General features: G+C 63.0%; 2 protein-coding genes across 2 annotated transcripts; both read right to left on the reverse strand.

Moving 5' to 3' along the window:
- Nucleotides 1-5,742: 5,742 nt before the first annotated feature.
- LOC148106657 (melanoma-associated antigen 4-like) lies at nt 5,743-7,073 on the reverse strand. The gene has a single exon (XM_087860603.1). It carries the CDS (start codon nt 7,058-7,060, stop codon nt 6,062-6,064), a length of 999 nt encoding a protein of 332 aa, XP_087716729.1. The 5' UTR covers nt 7,061-7,073; the 3' UTR covers nt 5,743-6,061.
- A 5,915-nt stretch (nt 7,074-12,988) lies between these two features.
- LOC148106658 (melanoma-associated antigen 4-like) lies at nt 12,989-14,139 on the reverse strand. The gene has a single exon (XM_087860604.1). The coding sequence runs from the start codon at nt 14,124-14,126 to the stop codon at nt 13,128-13,130; it is 999 nt and encodes a 332-aa protein (XP_087716730.1). The 5' UTR covers nt 14,127-14,139; the 3' UTR covers nt 12,989-13,127.
- Nucleotides 14,140-14,743: the final 604 nt, after the last annotated feature.

A 14,743-nucleotide genomic window follows, 5' to 3' on the forward strand; every position in this document is an offset into this window, starting at 1 on the left:
CTGAACCTGAAGACAGAGGTGGGATGGCTCCTCAGAGTCCAGCCGGCCTGCAGAGGCCTGAGGTCCCAGAGCTGACAGTGGGCTGCTTCCTGCTTAGGAGAGGATGGGAAGGGCAAGCCCCTGGGTCCTCACCTTGACCTGTGGCACTCCCCTGCGCCTCCCCTGCTCTGTGACCTTAGGGACTCCTGCCTCAGGCAGAGACCTCGACTCTGAGTTCTTGAAGCCCCTGGAGGAGAAAGGGAGGGGCACCTCAGGGTGCAGACAGGAGGGCTGGGTCGGACTCTGTGAGGTCCCCACCAGTCCAGGCTGGGTGGTCCCCTCCTTGGCCTCTCAAGAGGCGGCTATTTCCCCTGCCAGAGCCTGGGCCCCACCCAACGTGGGACTGAGGCCAAAGGATCACAGCAAGGCCACGCAGCCCTGAGACTCCACAGAAGGTAAGCTAGGAGGCCCACATCTGGCCACAACTGCCAAAGGTCCACAGGGCTTGTCACGGATGTCCAGGGATGGCCAGGCTCGGGGTTCCATCTGTGCTGGGATGGGTGTGCCTCTTGGTCGATACCTTGACCCCACGGAAGGCCTGGGAAAACTCTCACCCGCCCTGTGCTGAGGCCTCATCTCCGGAGGACGCCAGAGGGAAAAATCAATTAGCCCACCATTTCCTGTCTCCCCATGGCTGAGAGAAGTAGCAGGGCAAGCCTGGTCCCTAGGGATCCTGCTGTGGGAGGCATGCCCTCATTTCTCACCTCCATCCCCACCAGGGCCAGGGCCAGGGCCAAGGTCCCTGCCTCCCCCACTGACTAGAGTCCAGACCCTCAGGCCCAGGCCCAGGCCCTCCCCTCCCTGAGACCAGGGATCTGGAGAGGAGGAGGGGCTCAGCCCAACAGGCTCCACCCAGGGTTCCCAGGGTTCTCAGGTAGGGCCTGGCCAGATTTCTAGGCCATCTCCTCCTTTTCCTGAGGGGTGGGTTCGGACCCAGCCCCTCCTCTCTCAGGGGTCCCCACATGGATTCTTGGCAGTACCAGGGACTCCTGTGTGTCTCCCAGGAGGGCTTCCTCAGATGACCTGACTGAGACCTCTCCCAGCATGGTCCTCTCGTGCCTGAGAGCTGGGAGAGAAGGGTGAGGACGCAGCAATCCACGCCCTCCCCCTGCACCCCACCCAATTCACAAGGAGCTCAGATCGGGGGTTGGTCCCTCTGTCCAGGGGCAGGAGTCCACTCTTTGTCCCTAAGGTGCTCACGTTTACTTTCGGCAGGTGCTGGAACTATCCCTTCTCCTATCCTCAGCATGCATCCTGCAGAACAACGCCACCACCCCGCGGAGACCCAGGGGAGAAAGTGGGGTGCTTACTTTTCTTGACTCCCAGCCTGGCCTCGCAGGACTGGCCACCGGGGCAGGACTTCATTTGGGACCCCTGTGTCTGCGTGGGGGTCTGCTCAGTCCTCCCTCAGAGTCTTGGGGCTCCACCCTCTGCTGACCTGAGGCCACAATCCTCAGACCAAGGCTCTCACCTCCCTCAGACCCTGGGTGCAGAAGTCAAGAACACTTCAGATGTTCCCCCCAGCTTGGGGGACATCCAAGAAGGAGCCCACGGGCAACAAAATCACTGTCTGTTTTAGGCTCTAAGGTCCTCAACGCTCACCCTGCATCCCTCGGGACTGCCCTGTGCTGTCCCCAGTCCTTTCCCCTCTGACAGCCCCACGCATCCGCATCCGTGAGATCCAAGGCCAAATGTGGGGGTGCGACAGCTGCCCTATGGCCTCCCGTCGGTGACTCTGTTCTGGGGTCCAGGGTCCACGCAGTTCTCCCTGAGGGTTCTCGCCTTGACTTCGGGAGGATTTGACCTTCCCTGCTGCTGACCCTGATCTGCCTCTTACCCGAACCCCCAGACGCTCTATGACCCGGATGTGGAAGTCTGGACATGCCACTTGTCCTCTTCCCGCTCAGGGGCTTCCCAGGCCTGATGCTGTTCTGGGGTTCAGGGTCGCTCATGTCCTCCCACCGGGTCCTCGCATCCAGTCCCATTAGCCCCTGCCCCTCGTTTTTTAAACCATGGCCCCCGCTTCTGTCAGACCTGGATGCGGACGTCCTGACACACTGCCTGTGGACTTGGCACAAACACGCCTCACAGGGCTGACAGCAGGGGCAGGTTTCAGTGCGCTGTCCCTGTTCTGGAGTCCAGGTCCCTCCCTGAGTCCTCCCTCAGGGATCTTAGCTTGAGCCTCAGCACATCTTGTGTTCCTCTCTCTGCTGTCTCCAGGCCTGTTCCCTCAGACCAAAGCCCTCGCTGCCCTGAGAACCATGGGAAACGATCCTGGATGGCACATCAGGCAACAAAGGCCAGGGATTCCCTGAGATGGGTTCCTTCGGGTCACTTAGGCCTGTCCTCTATTGCCCACCTGCACTCCCTGGATGGCCAGTGCCTTCATCCCTGCATCTGAAGGCCGCTCCTTACAACAAGCTCTCAGTGTCTCTGGGACCCAGAGCCAAAGTCAGGACACGCCTCATGTCATGCTTGTCCCACTCAAGGGCCTCCCAGGACTGATTCCCTACTGGGCCCAGGGTCCCGCTGTCCTCCCTCTGGTCCTCACCTTGACTCCCGACAGAAGCTGGGCCCTCCCAGCCTTCCGACCTGAGGCCGTGCTCCTTACCGCACGCCTCCTGACTCCTGAGACCCAGAATCGGATCTGCAGGCTCGCTATGCATCCCCATGGCCCCCAGGGATCTTCCTGGACTGACACTATGGCCCCACCCCTGGGAGATCTCCTCTGTCCTCCCTCAGAGTTCATAGCTTGACTCGGGTTACTGCCTAGGCCCTCTCCTCTGCACACCGGAGGGAGGCCCTGCTCCTTCCACCCAGGCCCCCAGGGTCTCTGACACTGGGGATGCAAAAGTCCTGACTCACCACCTCCAATCCCCCCTGCACGGACCTTCCCTCACTGCCTCTGTGCTGGGGTCCAGCGTCCTTCAGTCTTCCCTCTGCATCCTCAGCATGAAGCCCAGCAGGCCATGGGGTCTCCCCTCTGCCCACCTGAGCATTGGCTCCTTTCACCAGGTCCCCAGTCTCTCGGGAGACCCGGATGCACCAGTCCAGCCACACTGGCCTCGTTTCCCCATCGCGCCCAGGGGCCTTCCTGGACTGACACTAGGGCCTGACCTCTGTGAGTTCCCCTCTGTCCTCCCTCAGGGTTCATACCTTGACGCCCATAAGCGCCTGGGCCCTCGCCTCTAAAGACCTGAGATCTGCTCCTTACGACAGGCCCTTTATCACTCGGACACCCAGATGCAGAAGTCAAGACTCACCACGTGTTCCCATCCCGCACCAGGGGCCTTCATAGAAACCCTGTGCTAGGAACCAGGGTCTCTCAGTCCTCCCTCTGCATCCTCACATTGAAGAGCAGCAGGACCTAGGCCCTCCCCTCTGTCCACCGGATGGAAGACAGACTTCTTCCTCCGAGGCCCCCATTCTCTCAGGAGACCACGTTGCCGAAGTCCGGCCCCAGTGGCGGCGTGTTCCCATCCCGCCCGGTAGGCTCCCTAGACTGCCATCCTAGGTGGACTTCTGCCAGGGTCCCCTCTGTCCTCCGTTATGGTTCATCCCTGGTCTCCTCTCGATTCGCGCCAGGACCCTCCCCTCTGCCCACCTGAGCTTTGGCTCCCTCCATCAGGCGTTTAATCTCTCAGAGACCCGTATGCGGAAGTCCAGACTCACCACGTGTTCCCATCCGCGCCCCCCCCCCCCCCCGCGCATTGCCCCCGCCCCCGCCCGCCCATGTATCTTCTATGACTGACTCTGCTGGGGTCCAGCGACCTGCAGTCCTCCCTCTGCATCCTCACCACGATGCCCAGCAGGACCTGGGCCCTCCTTTCTGCCTACCTGAGCATCCGCTCCTTCCATCAGGCCTTTAGTCTCTCAGATACCCGTATGTGGAACTCCTGACTCACCACGTGGATCCACCTTCCCCTCCCCCCCCCCCCCCGTGGACCTTCCCTGACTGCTGGTGTCTAGTGTCCCGCAGTCCTCCCTCTGTATCCTCACCACGACGCCCAGTAGGACCTGGGTCCTCCCCTTGCCCACCTGAGGGAGTCCCTGGTCCTTCCACCAAGGCCCCCAGTCTCTCGGGAGACCTGGATGCACCAGTCCCGCCCCATCGGCCATGTGTCCCTATCCCTCCCAGGGGCCTTCCCGGTCTGACCCTGGGGCCCGACCGCGCTGAGGTCCCCTCTGTCCCCGGCTTCTATGTCCGTGGGTCCTGCCCCCGATCCGTCCCCACGCGGTCCCTACCTGGACTCCCTGGGCCTGCCTCTGCCCCTGCCCCTTCCCGACCTGGCATCCTTCCGCTCTGACCAAGGTCCTAAGCTCCCTCAGACCCCCGAGGTGCATTTCACCAGACGCCCTCTGTGGCCACCCTCCCTAGGGACCCCCAGGGCCCAGCCGCGCCAGGAACCCAGTGCCTGGACCGAAGCGGGGGAGGGTGGGCCGCACAGTTCTCCCTCAGGTCCCACCACCCGCTCCAGGGAGGGCCTGGGCCCGTCCCTCTGGGGACCTGTGGCCTCTGTCCTGGGCCCCGGCGGGAGGGGCGCAGCCGGACGACGCTGCCCCTGCCCGCGGTCTCTCGGGGCTACCGGCAGGGGCAACCTGGTTCCTGGGCGCCCCACCCCCACCCCCAGTGTGCTCCCTCACGGGTGGGTCTACCTGCACGCCTCGCCTCAGCTGACCAAGATCCCGCCTCCCTCACGCGGAGGTCGTCGCCGCTCTCAGAGCTCTGAGGCGGAAGTCGGAGCTCCTCGTCACTTCCGGACCCCTTAGGAAGGGGTCCCCTAGGGCCGCCAGCACGTCGGGCGGCGATGGGTTCCGGCGAGGGGGTAGGTGGGGGAGGAGAGGGGAACGGGCAGGGCCGGGGTCCCCCGGTCCTCCCTGGTCTCCTTACCTGGACTCAGGCAGGCAGGGTTGGAGCCTGTCCGCCTCACAACCAGTCTCGCACCCACCCCACCACTTCCTTAACAGGGAGGCAGAGAGTGGAGTCTGGCTACTGTCACCACGCAGGTTCCTGGTGACCAGCTGCACAGAAGCCATCACGGCGCCCCTCTGGTCTCCCCAGACACCCAGGCCGGGCCAGGGGCATTTGCACTGCAGTGCTCGCCCCGGGAGCCACACCCCGTCACCCTGCTTCCCCTTCTTCTGCAGGGCTCAGGGCACCCCTCCCCACCTTCCTGCCAACACTGCGGCTGCTGGACACAGTCCCCTATGCCTGGGACGTGTCCTGCTTCTCCTGGTGTCCTCACTGCTCACCCACAGTGCCTTCCAGAGAGCAGAGCTCAGCCACTGGCTGGCAATCAAGGCGAGCAGGGCTCCCTCTGCGCTGACAGGAGGTTTCTCCTCCTTTCTTGAAGAACCAAGCCAATGCAGGAGCGCACATCTGCGTGTGCCTTTAGCATTTGCACAGTGACAGACAGCAAAGCATCAGAAGCAAGAACCAACAAACTTTCCCTTTTATTTCTCTATTTCCTGACCCCATCACTTCACTCTTCCTTTTTTCACCTTTTCAACCCATCCTTAGACCAATGCCCTGTGATTTTGGTCCAGAGCCCAAAGAAGGAGGCAAGGGGTCCCACCTGGTTTCCAGGACATGACAAAACTCTTAACTCTTGAACTGGGTGAGGACAAATGCTGTGTGTGTGTGGGGGGGGGGGGGGCGGATGTCACTCACACACTCAGCCGCCGAAGCGGATGAAACCTTCTATGCCTAGGAACCCCACTGGAGAGCTTCCTCGAGGACACCAAGCTCTGCATGTGGGAGTCATCACAGAGAACAGCCCCCTCCCATCCCCCCCAAGGAGGCTCCTTGCCCAGCTTTCTTCTCCCAACCCTCCTTGGCCCTGCACTCCTTAGAAAGCCCAGGGCTGCGTCTTCACACACACACACACACACACACACACACACACACACACACACAGTAACAGGAAAGAACCAGCAAGCAGCCTCACTTCCCGCCCAGCATCCCGCAGGAGAATCTGTTGGCCCCACCAAAGCCTGGAAAGGGCCTGGCCACCCCTGGGGCTCAGGCCCCCTCTTCCTCATCGCTCACAGACTCTTCACACAGGGCCAGGGACGAAGGCTGCGGCCCGCGACTGACCCGCAGCAAATACTCCAGCACTTGGAACTTGCTGGTTTCAGCATAGGCCCTGGGACCCCACAGGAACTCGTAGCGGGCAGGGTCGCTGCCGGGCACCTGCCGGTACTCCACGTACCCTTCCTGCACCCAGACATTGGTGAGGAGCTCCCTGGGCTCCCCGTAGATGACGTGCTCCCTGCTGGCGTACACCCCCATGACCCCCAGCACTTCCCACACCTTCTCCTCCGGGGCACAGTCGCCCTCCAGGACGATCACCCCCAAGAGCACCACCAGGAGGCCGGTCTTGGGCATGCCCTGCTCACCGCTCGGCAGCCCACCGCAGGTGAGGCCCAGGACGGTGACCAGGACGTAGGAGTGGTCGCTGGGGTCCACCTCCTTCACATCCACGCCAAAGACCAGCCGCATGCACTCGGACGCTTGGCCGAAGATCACGGGGAAGGCGTCCTGGTAGTCGTTGCCGACCACCTCCAGCATCTCTGCCTGGCTGGTGCGCTGCTGGGTGAGATACTTGAGCACCAGGAACGCCACCAGGTCAGCAGCCTTCCCCTGGAGTGTGTCCTGGAGCAGGGGCTGGGCTTCCTCGGGCTCCTCCCAGCCGCTCGACCCCTCCTCATCTGGGCTGCTGGAGCCATGGTGGGGCTGGCCCCATGCAGTGGCTGCCAGGCCAGTGGGGGAGGGGCAGGCACTCTGAGGGCTCTGGGGAGCACTCGGGCCCCCAGCAGCAGACCCCTCCTCCGGAGGGCCCAGAAACAGGGCAGAGCAGGAGATGCGAGAGGGGCTGGACTGGGAGGAGGCAGAGGCTGAGGAGGAGGGACATGGGCCCCCCTCCTCCCCAGCCCCGGACAGCTGTGCCTCCACCAGGCTCTGGGCCGGGACTGGGTCTTCCTCCAGCTGCCAGAGCTCACTCCTCCGACCCAGGGACATGGCGCCTGTCGGGCTGAACCTGAAGACAGAGGTGGGATGGCTCCTCAGAGTCCAGCCGGCCTGCAGAGGCCTGAGGTCCCAGAGCTGACAGTGGGCTGCTTCCTGCTTAGGAGAGGATGGGAAGGGCAAGCCCCTGGGTCCTCACCTTGACCTGTGGCACTCCCCTGCGCCTCCCCTGCTCTGTGACCTTAGGGACTCCTGCCTCAGGCAGAGACCTCGACTCTGAGTTCTTGAAGCCCCTGGAGGAGAAAGGGAGGGGCACCTCAGGGTGCAGACAGGAGGGCTGGGTCGGACTCTGTGAGGTCCCCACCAGTCCAGGCTGGGTGGTCCCCTCCTTGGCCTCTCAAGAGGCGGCTATTTCCCCTGCCAGAGCCTGGGCCCCACCCAACGTGGGACTGAGGCCAAAGGATCACAGCAAGGCCACGCAGCCCTGAGACTCCACAGAAGGTAAGCTAGGAGGCCCACATCTGGCCACAACTGCCAAAGGTCCACAGGGCTTGTCACGGATGTCCAGGGATGGCCAGGCTCGGGGTTCCATCTGTGCTGGGATGGGTGTGCCTCTTGGTCGATACCTTGACCCCACGGAAGGCCTGGGAAAACTCTCACCCGCCCTGTGCTGAGGCCTCATCTCCGGAGGACGCCAGAGGGAAAAATCAATTAGCCCACCATTTCCTGTCTCCCCATGGCTGAGAGAAGTAGCAGGGCAAGCCTGGTCCCTAGGGATCCTGCTGTGGGAGGCATGCCCTCATTTCTCACCTCCATCCCCACCAGGGCCAGGGCCAGGGCCAAGGTCCCTGCCTCCCCCACTGACTAGAGTCCAGACCCTCAGGCCCAGGCCCAGGCCCTCCCCTCCCTGAGACCAGGGATCTGGAGAGGAGGAGGGGCTCAGCCCAACAGGCTCCACCCAGGGTTCCCAGGGTTCTCAGGTAGGGCCTGGCCAGATTTCTAGGCCATCTCCTCCTTTTCCTGAGGGGTGGGTTCGGACCCAGCCCCTCCTCTCTCAGGGGTCCCCACATGGATTCTTGGCAGTACCAGGGACTCCTGTGTGTCTCCCAGGAGGGCTTCCTCAGATGACCTGACTGAGACCTCTCCCAGCATGGTCCTCTCGTGCCTGAGAGCTGGGAGAGGAGGGTGAGGACGCAGCAATCCACGCCCTCCCCCTGCACCCCACCCAATTCACAAGGAGCTCAGATCGGGGATTGGTCCCTCTGTCCAGGGGCAGGAGTCCACTCTTTGTCCCTAAGGTGCTCACGTTTACTTTCGGCAGGTGCTGGAACTATCCCTTCTCCTATCCTCAGCATGCATCCTGCAGAACAACGCCACCACCCCGCGGAGACCCAGGGGAGAAAGTGGGGTGCTTACTTTTCTTGACTCCCAGCCTGGCCTCGCAGGACTGGCCACCGGGGCAGGACTTCATTTGGGACCCCTGTGTCTGCGTGGGGGTCTGCTCAGTCCTCCCTCAGAGTCTTGGGGCTCCACCCTCTGCTGACCTGAGGCCACAATCCTCAGACCAAGGCTCTCACCTCCCTCAGACCCTGGGTGCAGAAGTCAAGAACACTTCAGATGTTCCCCCCAGCTTGGGGGACATCCAAGAAGGAGCCCACGGGCAACAAAATCACTGTCTGTTTTAGGCTCTAAGGTCCTCAACGCTCACCCTGCATCCCTCGGGGACTGCCCTGTGCTGTCCCCAGTCCTTTCCCCTCTGACAGCCCCACGCATCCGTGAGATCCAAGGCCAAATGTGGGGGTGCGACAGCTGCCCTATGGCCTCCCGTCGGTGACTCTGTTCTGGGGTCCAGGGTCCACGCAGTTCTCCCTGAGGGTTCTCGCCTTGACTTCGGGAGGATTTGACCTTCCCTGCTGCTGACCCTGATCTGCCTCTTACCCGAACCCCCAGACGCTCTATGACCCGGATGTGGAAGTCTGGACATGCCACTTGTCCTCTTCCCGCTCAGGGGCTTCCCAGGCCTGATGCTGTTCTGGGGTTCAGGGTCGCTCATGTCCTCCCACCGGGTCCTCGCATCCAGTCCCATTAGCCCCTGCCCCTCGTTTTTTAAACCATGGCCCCCGCTTCTGTCAGACCTGGATGCGGACGTCCTGACACACTGCCTGTGGACTTGGCACAAACACGCCTCACAGGGCTGACAGCAGGGGCAGGTTTCAGTGCGCTGTCCGTGTTCTGGAGTCCAGGTCCCTCCCTGAGTCCTCCCTCAGGGATCTTAGCTTGAGCCTCAGCACATCTTGTGTTCCTCTCTCTGCTGTCTCCAGGCCTGTTCCCTCAGACCAAAGCCCTCGCTGCCCTGAGAACCATGGGAAACGATCCTGGATGGCACATCAGGCAACAAAGGCCAGGGATTCCCTGAGATGGGTTCCTTCGGGTCACTTAGGCCTATCCTCTATTGCCCACCTACACTCCCTGGATGGCCTGTGCCTTCATCCCTGCACCTGAAGGCCGCTCCTTACAACAAGCTCTCAGTGTCTCTGGGACCCAGAGCCAAAGTCAGGACACGCCTCATGTCATGCTTGTCCCACTCAAGGGCCTCCCAGGACTGATTCCCTACTGGGCCCAGGGTCCCTCTGTCCTCCCTCTGGTCCTCACCTTGACTCCCGACAGAAGCTGGGCCCTCCCAGCCTTCCGACCTGAGGCCGTGCTCCTTACTGCACGCCTCCTGACTCCTGAGACCCAGAATCGGATCTGCAGGCTCCCTATGCATCCCCATGGCCCCCAGGGATCTTCCTGGACTGACACTATGGCCCCACCCCTGGGAGATCTCCTCTGTCCTCCCTCAGAGTTCATAGCTTGACTCGGGTTACTGCCTAGGCCCTCTCCTCTGCACACCGGAGGGAGGCCCTGCTCCTTCCACCCAGGCCCCCAGGGTCTCTGACACTGGGGATGCAAAAGTCCTGACTCACCACCTCCAATCCCCCCTGCACGGACCTTCCCTCACTGCCTCTGTGCTGGGGTCCAGCGTCCTTCAGTCTTCCCTCTGCATCCTCAGCATGAAGCCCAGCAGGCCATGGGGTCTCCCCTCTGCCCACCTGAGCATTGGCTCCTTTCACCAGGTCCCCAGTCTCTCGGGAGACCCGGATGCACCAGTCCAGCCACACTGGCCTCGTTTCCCCATCGCGCCCAGGGGCCTTCCTGGACTGACACTAGGGCCTGACCTCTGTGAGTTCCCCTCTGTCCTCCCTCAGGGTTCATACCTTGACGCCCATAAGCGCCTGGGCCCTCGCCTCTAAAGACCTGAGATCTGCTCCTTACCACAGGCCCTTTATCACTCGGACACCCAGATGCAGAAGTCAAGACTCACCACGTGTTCCCATCCCGCACCAGGGGCCTTCATAGAAACCCTGTGCTAGGAACCAGGGTCTCTCAGTCCTCCCTCTGCATCCTCACATTGAAGCCCAGCAGGACCTGGGCCCTCCCCTCTGTCCACCGGATGGAAGACAGACTTCTTCCTCCGAGGCCCCCATTCTCTCAGGAGACCACGTTGCCGAAGTCCGGCCCCAGTGGCGGCGTGTTCCCATCCCGCCCGGTAGGCTCCCTAGACGGCCATCCTAGACGGACTTCTGCCAGGGTCCCCTCTGTCCTCCGTTATGGTTCATCCCTGGTCTCCTCTCGATTCGCGCCAGGACCCTCCCCTCTGCCCACCTGAGCTTTGGCTCCCTCCATCAGGCGTTTAATCTCTCAGAGACCCGTATGCGGAAGTCCAGACTCACCACGTGTTCCCATCCGCGCCCCCCCCCCCCCGCGCATTGCCCCCACCCCCGCCCGCCCATGTATCTTCTATGACTGACTCTGCTGGGGTCCAGCGACCTGCAGTCCTCCCTCTGCATCCTCACCACGATGCCCAGCAGGACCTGGGCCCTCCCTTCTGCCTACCTGAGCATCCGCTCCTTCCATCAGGCCTTTAGTCTCTCAGATACCCGTATGTGGAACTCCTGACTCACCACGTGGATCCACCTTCCCCTCCCCCCCCCCCCGGTGGACCTTCCCTGACTGCTGGTGTCTAGTGTCCCGCAGTCCTCCCTCTGTATCCTCACCACGACGCCCAGTAGGACCTGGGTCCTCCCCTTGCCCACCTGAGGGAGTCCCTGGTCCTTCCACCAAGGCCCCCAGTCTCTCGGGAGACCTGGATGCACCAGTCCCGCCCCATCGGCCATGTGTCCCTATCCCTCCCAGGGGCCTTCCCGGTCTGACCCTGGGGCCCGACCGCGCTGAGGTCCCCTCTGTCCCCGGCTTCTATGTCCGTGGGTCCTGCCCCCGATCCGTCCCCACGCGGTCCCTACCTGGACTCCCTGGGCCTGCCTCTGCCCCTGCCCCTTCCCGACCTGGCATCCTTCCGCTCTGACCAAGGTCCTAAGCTCCCTCAGAACCCCGAGGTGCATTTCACCAGACGCCCTCTGTGGCCACCCTCCCTAGGGACCCCCAGGGCCCGGCCGCACCAGGAACCCAGTGCCTGGACCGAAGCGGGGGAGGGTGGGCCGCACAGTTCTCCCTCAGGTCCCACCACCCGCTCCAGGGAGGGCCTGGGCCCGTCCCTCTGGGGACCTGTGGCCTCTGTCCTGGGCCCCGGCGGGAGGGGCGCAGCCGGACGACGCTGCCCCTGCCCGCGGTCTCTCGGGGCTACCGGCAGGGGCCACCTGGCTCCTGGGCGCCCCACCCCCACCCCCACCCCCAGTGTGCTCCCTCACGGGTGGGTCTACCTGCACGCCTCGCCTCAGCTGACCAAGATCCCGCCTCCCTCACGCGGAGGTCGTCGCCGCTCTCAGAGCTCTGAGGCGGAAGTCGGAGCTCGTCACTTCCGGACCCCTTAGGAAGGGGTCCCCTAGGGCCGCCAGCACGTCGGGCGGCGATGGGTTCCGGCGAGGGGGTAGGTGGGGGAGGAGAGGGGAACGGGCAGGGCCGGGGTCCCCCGGTCCTCCCTGGTCTCCTTACCTGGACTCAGGCAGGCAGGGTTGGAGCCTGTCCGCCTCACAACCAGTCTCGCACCCACCCCACCACTTCCTTAACAGGGAGGCAGAGAGTGGAGTCTGGCTACTGTCACCACGCAGGTTCCTGGTGACCAGCTGCACAGAAGCCATCACGGCGCCCCTCTGGTCTCCCCAGACACCCAGGCCGGGCCAGGGGCATTTGCACTGCAGTGCTCGCCCCGGGAGCCACACCCCGTCACCCTGCTTCCCCTTCTTCTGCAGGGCTCAGGGCACCCCTCCCCACCTTCCTGCCAACACTGCGGCTGCTGGACACAGTCCCCTATGCCTGGGACGTGTCCTGCTTCTCCTGGTGTCCTCACTGCTCACCCACAGTGCCTTCCAGAGAGCAGAGCTCAGCCACTGGCTGGCAATCAAGGCGAGCAGGGCTCCCTCTGCAATGACAGGAGGTTTCTCCTCCTTTCTTGAAGAACCAAGCCAATGCAGGAGCACACATCTGCGTGTGCCTTTAGCATTTGCACAGTGACAGACAGCAAAGCATCAGAAGCAAGAACCAACAAACTTTCCCTTTTATTTCTCTATTTCCTGACCCCATCACTTCACTCTTCCTTTTTTCACCTTTTCAACCCATCCTTAGACCAATGCCCTGTGATTTTGGTCCAGAGCCCAAAGAAGGAGGCAAGGGGTCCCACCTGGTTTCCAGGACATGACAAAACTCTTAACTCTTGAACTGGGTAAGGACAAATGCTGTGTGTGTGTGGGGGGGGGGCGGATGTCACTCACACACTCAGCCGCCGAAGCGGATGAAACCTTCTATGCCAAGGAACCCCACTGGAGAGCTTCCTCGAGGACACCAAGCTCTGCATGTGGGAGTCATCACAGAGAACAGCCCCCTCCCATCCCCCCCAAGGAGGCTCCTTGCCCAGCTTTCTTCTCCCAACCCTCCTTGGCCCTGCACTCCTTAGAAAGCCCAGGGCTGCGTCTTCACACACACACACACACACACACACACACACACACACACACACACAGTAACAGGAAAGAACCAGCAAGCAGCCTCACTTCCCGCCCAGCATCCCGCAGGAGAATCTGTTGGCCCCACCAAAGCCTGGAAAGGGCCTGGCCACCCCTGGGGCTCAGGCCCCCTCTTCCTCATCGCTCACAGACTCTTCACACAGGGCCAGGGACGAAGGCTGCGGCCCGCGACTGACCCGCAGCAAATACTCCAGCACTTGGAACTTGCTGGTTTCAGCATAGGCCCTGGGACCCCACAGGAACTCGTAGCGGGCAGGGTCGCTGCCGGGCACCTGCCGGTACTCCACGTACCCTTCCTGCACCCAGACATTGGTGAGGAGCTCCCTGGGCTCCCCGTAGATGACGTGCTCCCTGCTGGCGTACACCCCCATGACCCCCAGCACTTCCCACACCTTCTCCTCCGGGGCACAGTCGCCCTCCAGGACGATCACCCCCAAGAGCACCACCAGGAGGCCGGTCTTGGGCATGCCCTGCTCACCGCTCGGCAGCCCACCGCAGGTGAGGCCCAGGACGGTGACCAGGACGTAGGAGTGGTCGCTGGGGTCCACCTCCTTCACATCCACGCCAAAGACCAGCCGCATGCACTCGGACGCTTGGCCGAAGATCACGGGGAAGGCGTCCTGGTAGTCGTTGCCGACCACCTCCAGCATCTCTGCCTGGCTGGTGCGCTGCTGGGTGAGATACTTGAGCACCAGGAACGCCACCAGGTCAGCAGCCTTCCCCTGGAGTGTGTCCTGGAGCAGGGGCTGGGCTTCCTCGGGCTCCTCCCAGCCGCTCGACCCCTCCTCATCTGGGCTGCTGGAGCCATGGTGGGGCTGGCCCCATGCAGTGGCTGCCAGGCCAGTGGGGGAGGGGCAGGCACTCTGAGGGCTCTGGGGAGCACTCGGGCCCCCAGCAGCAGACCCCTCCTCCGGAGGGCCCAGAAACAGGGCAGAGCAGGAGATGCGAGAGGGGCTGGACTGGGAGGAGGCAGAGGCTGAGGAGGAGGGACATGGGCCCCCCTCCTCCCCAGCCCCGGACAGCTGTGCCTCCACCAGGCTCTGGGCCGGGACTGGGTCTTCCTCCAGCTGCCAGAGCTCACTCCTCCGACCCAGGGACATGGCGCCTGTCGGGCTGAACCTGAAGACAGAGGTGGGATGGCTCCTCAGAGTCCAGCCGGCCTGCAGAGGCCTGAGGTCCCAGAGCTGACAGTGGGCTGCTTCCTGCTTAGGAGAGGATGGGAAGGGCAAGCCCCTGGGTCCTCACCTTGACCTGTGGCACTCCCCTGCGCCTCCCCTGCTCTGTGACCTTAGGGACTCCTGCCTCAGGCAGAGACCTCGACTCTGAGTTCTTGAAGCCCCTGGAGGAGAAAGGGAGGGGCACCTCAGGGTGCAGACAGGAGGGCTGGGTCGGACTCTGTGAGGTCCCCACCAGTCCAGGCTGGGTGGTCCCCTCCTTGGCCTCTCAAGAGGCGGCTATTTCCCCTGCCAGAGCCTGGGCCCCACCCAACGTGGGACTGAGGCCAAAGGATCACAGCAAGGCCACGCAGCCCTGAGACTCCACAGAAGGTAAGCTAGGAGGCCCACATCTGGCCACAACTGCCAAAGGTCCACAGGGCTTGTCACGGATGTCCAGGGATGGCCAGGCTCGGGGTTCCATCTGTGCTGGGATGGGTGTGCCTCTTGGTCGATACCTTGACCCCACGGAAGGCCTGGGAAAACTCTCACCCGCCCTGTGC

Source organism: Ursus americanus, unplaced genomic scaffold (genome assembly GCF_024610735.1).
Source record: "Ursus americanus isolate L20-20 unplaced genomic scaffold, mUrsAme1.1.p SCAF_168, whole genome shotgun sequence".
Lineage (NCBI taxonomy): Eukaryota > Metazoa > Chordata > Mammalia > Carnivora > Ursidae > Ursus > Ursus americanus.

Bases quoted from the DNA above. Each gene is read 5' to 3' on its own strand.
- LOC148106657 (XM_087860603.1), bottom strand. From the start codon at position 7,060: ATGTCCCTGGGTCGGAGGAGTGAGCTCTGGCAGCTGGAGGAAGACCCA.
- LOC148106658 (XM_087860604.1), bottom strand. From the start codon at position 14,126: ATGTCCCTGGGTCGGAGGAGTGAGCTCTGGCAGCTGGAGGAAGACCCA.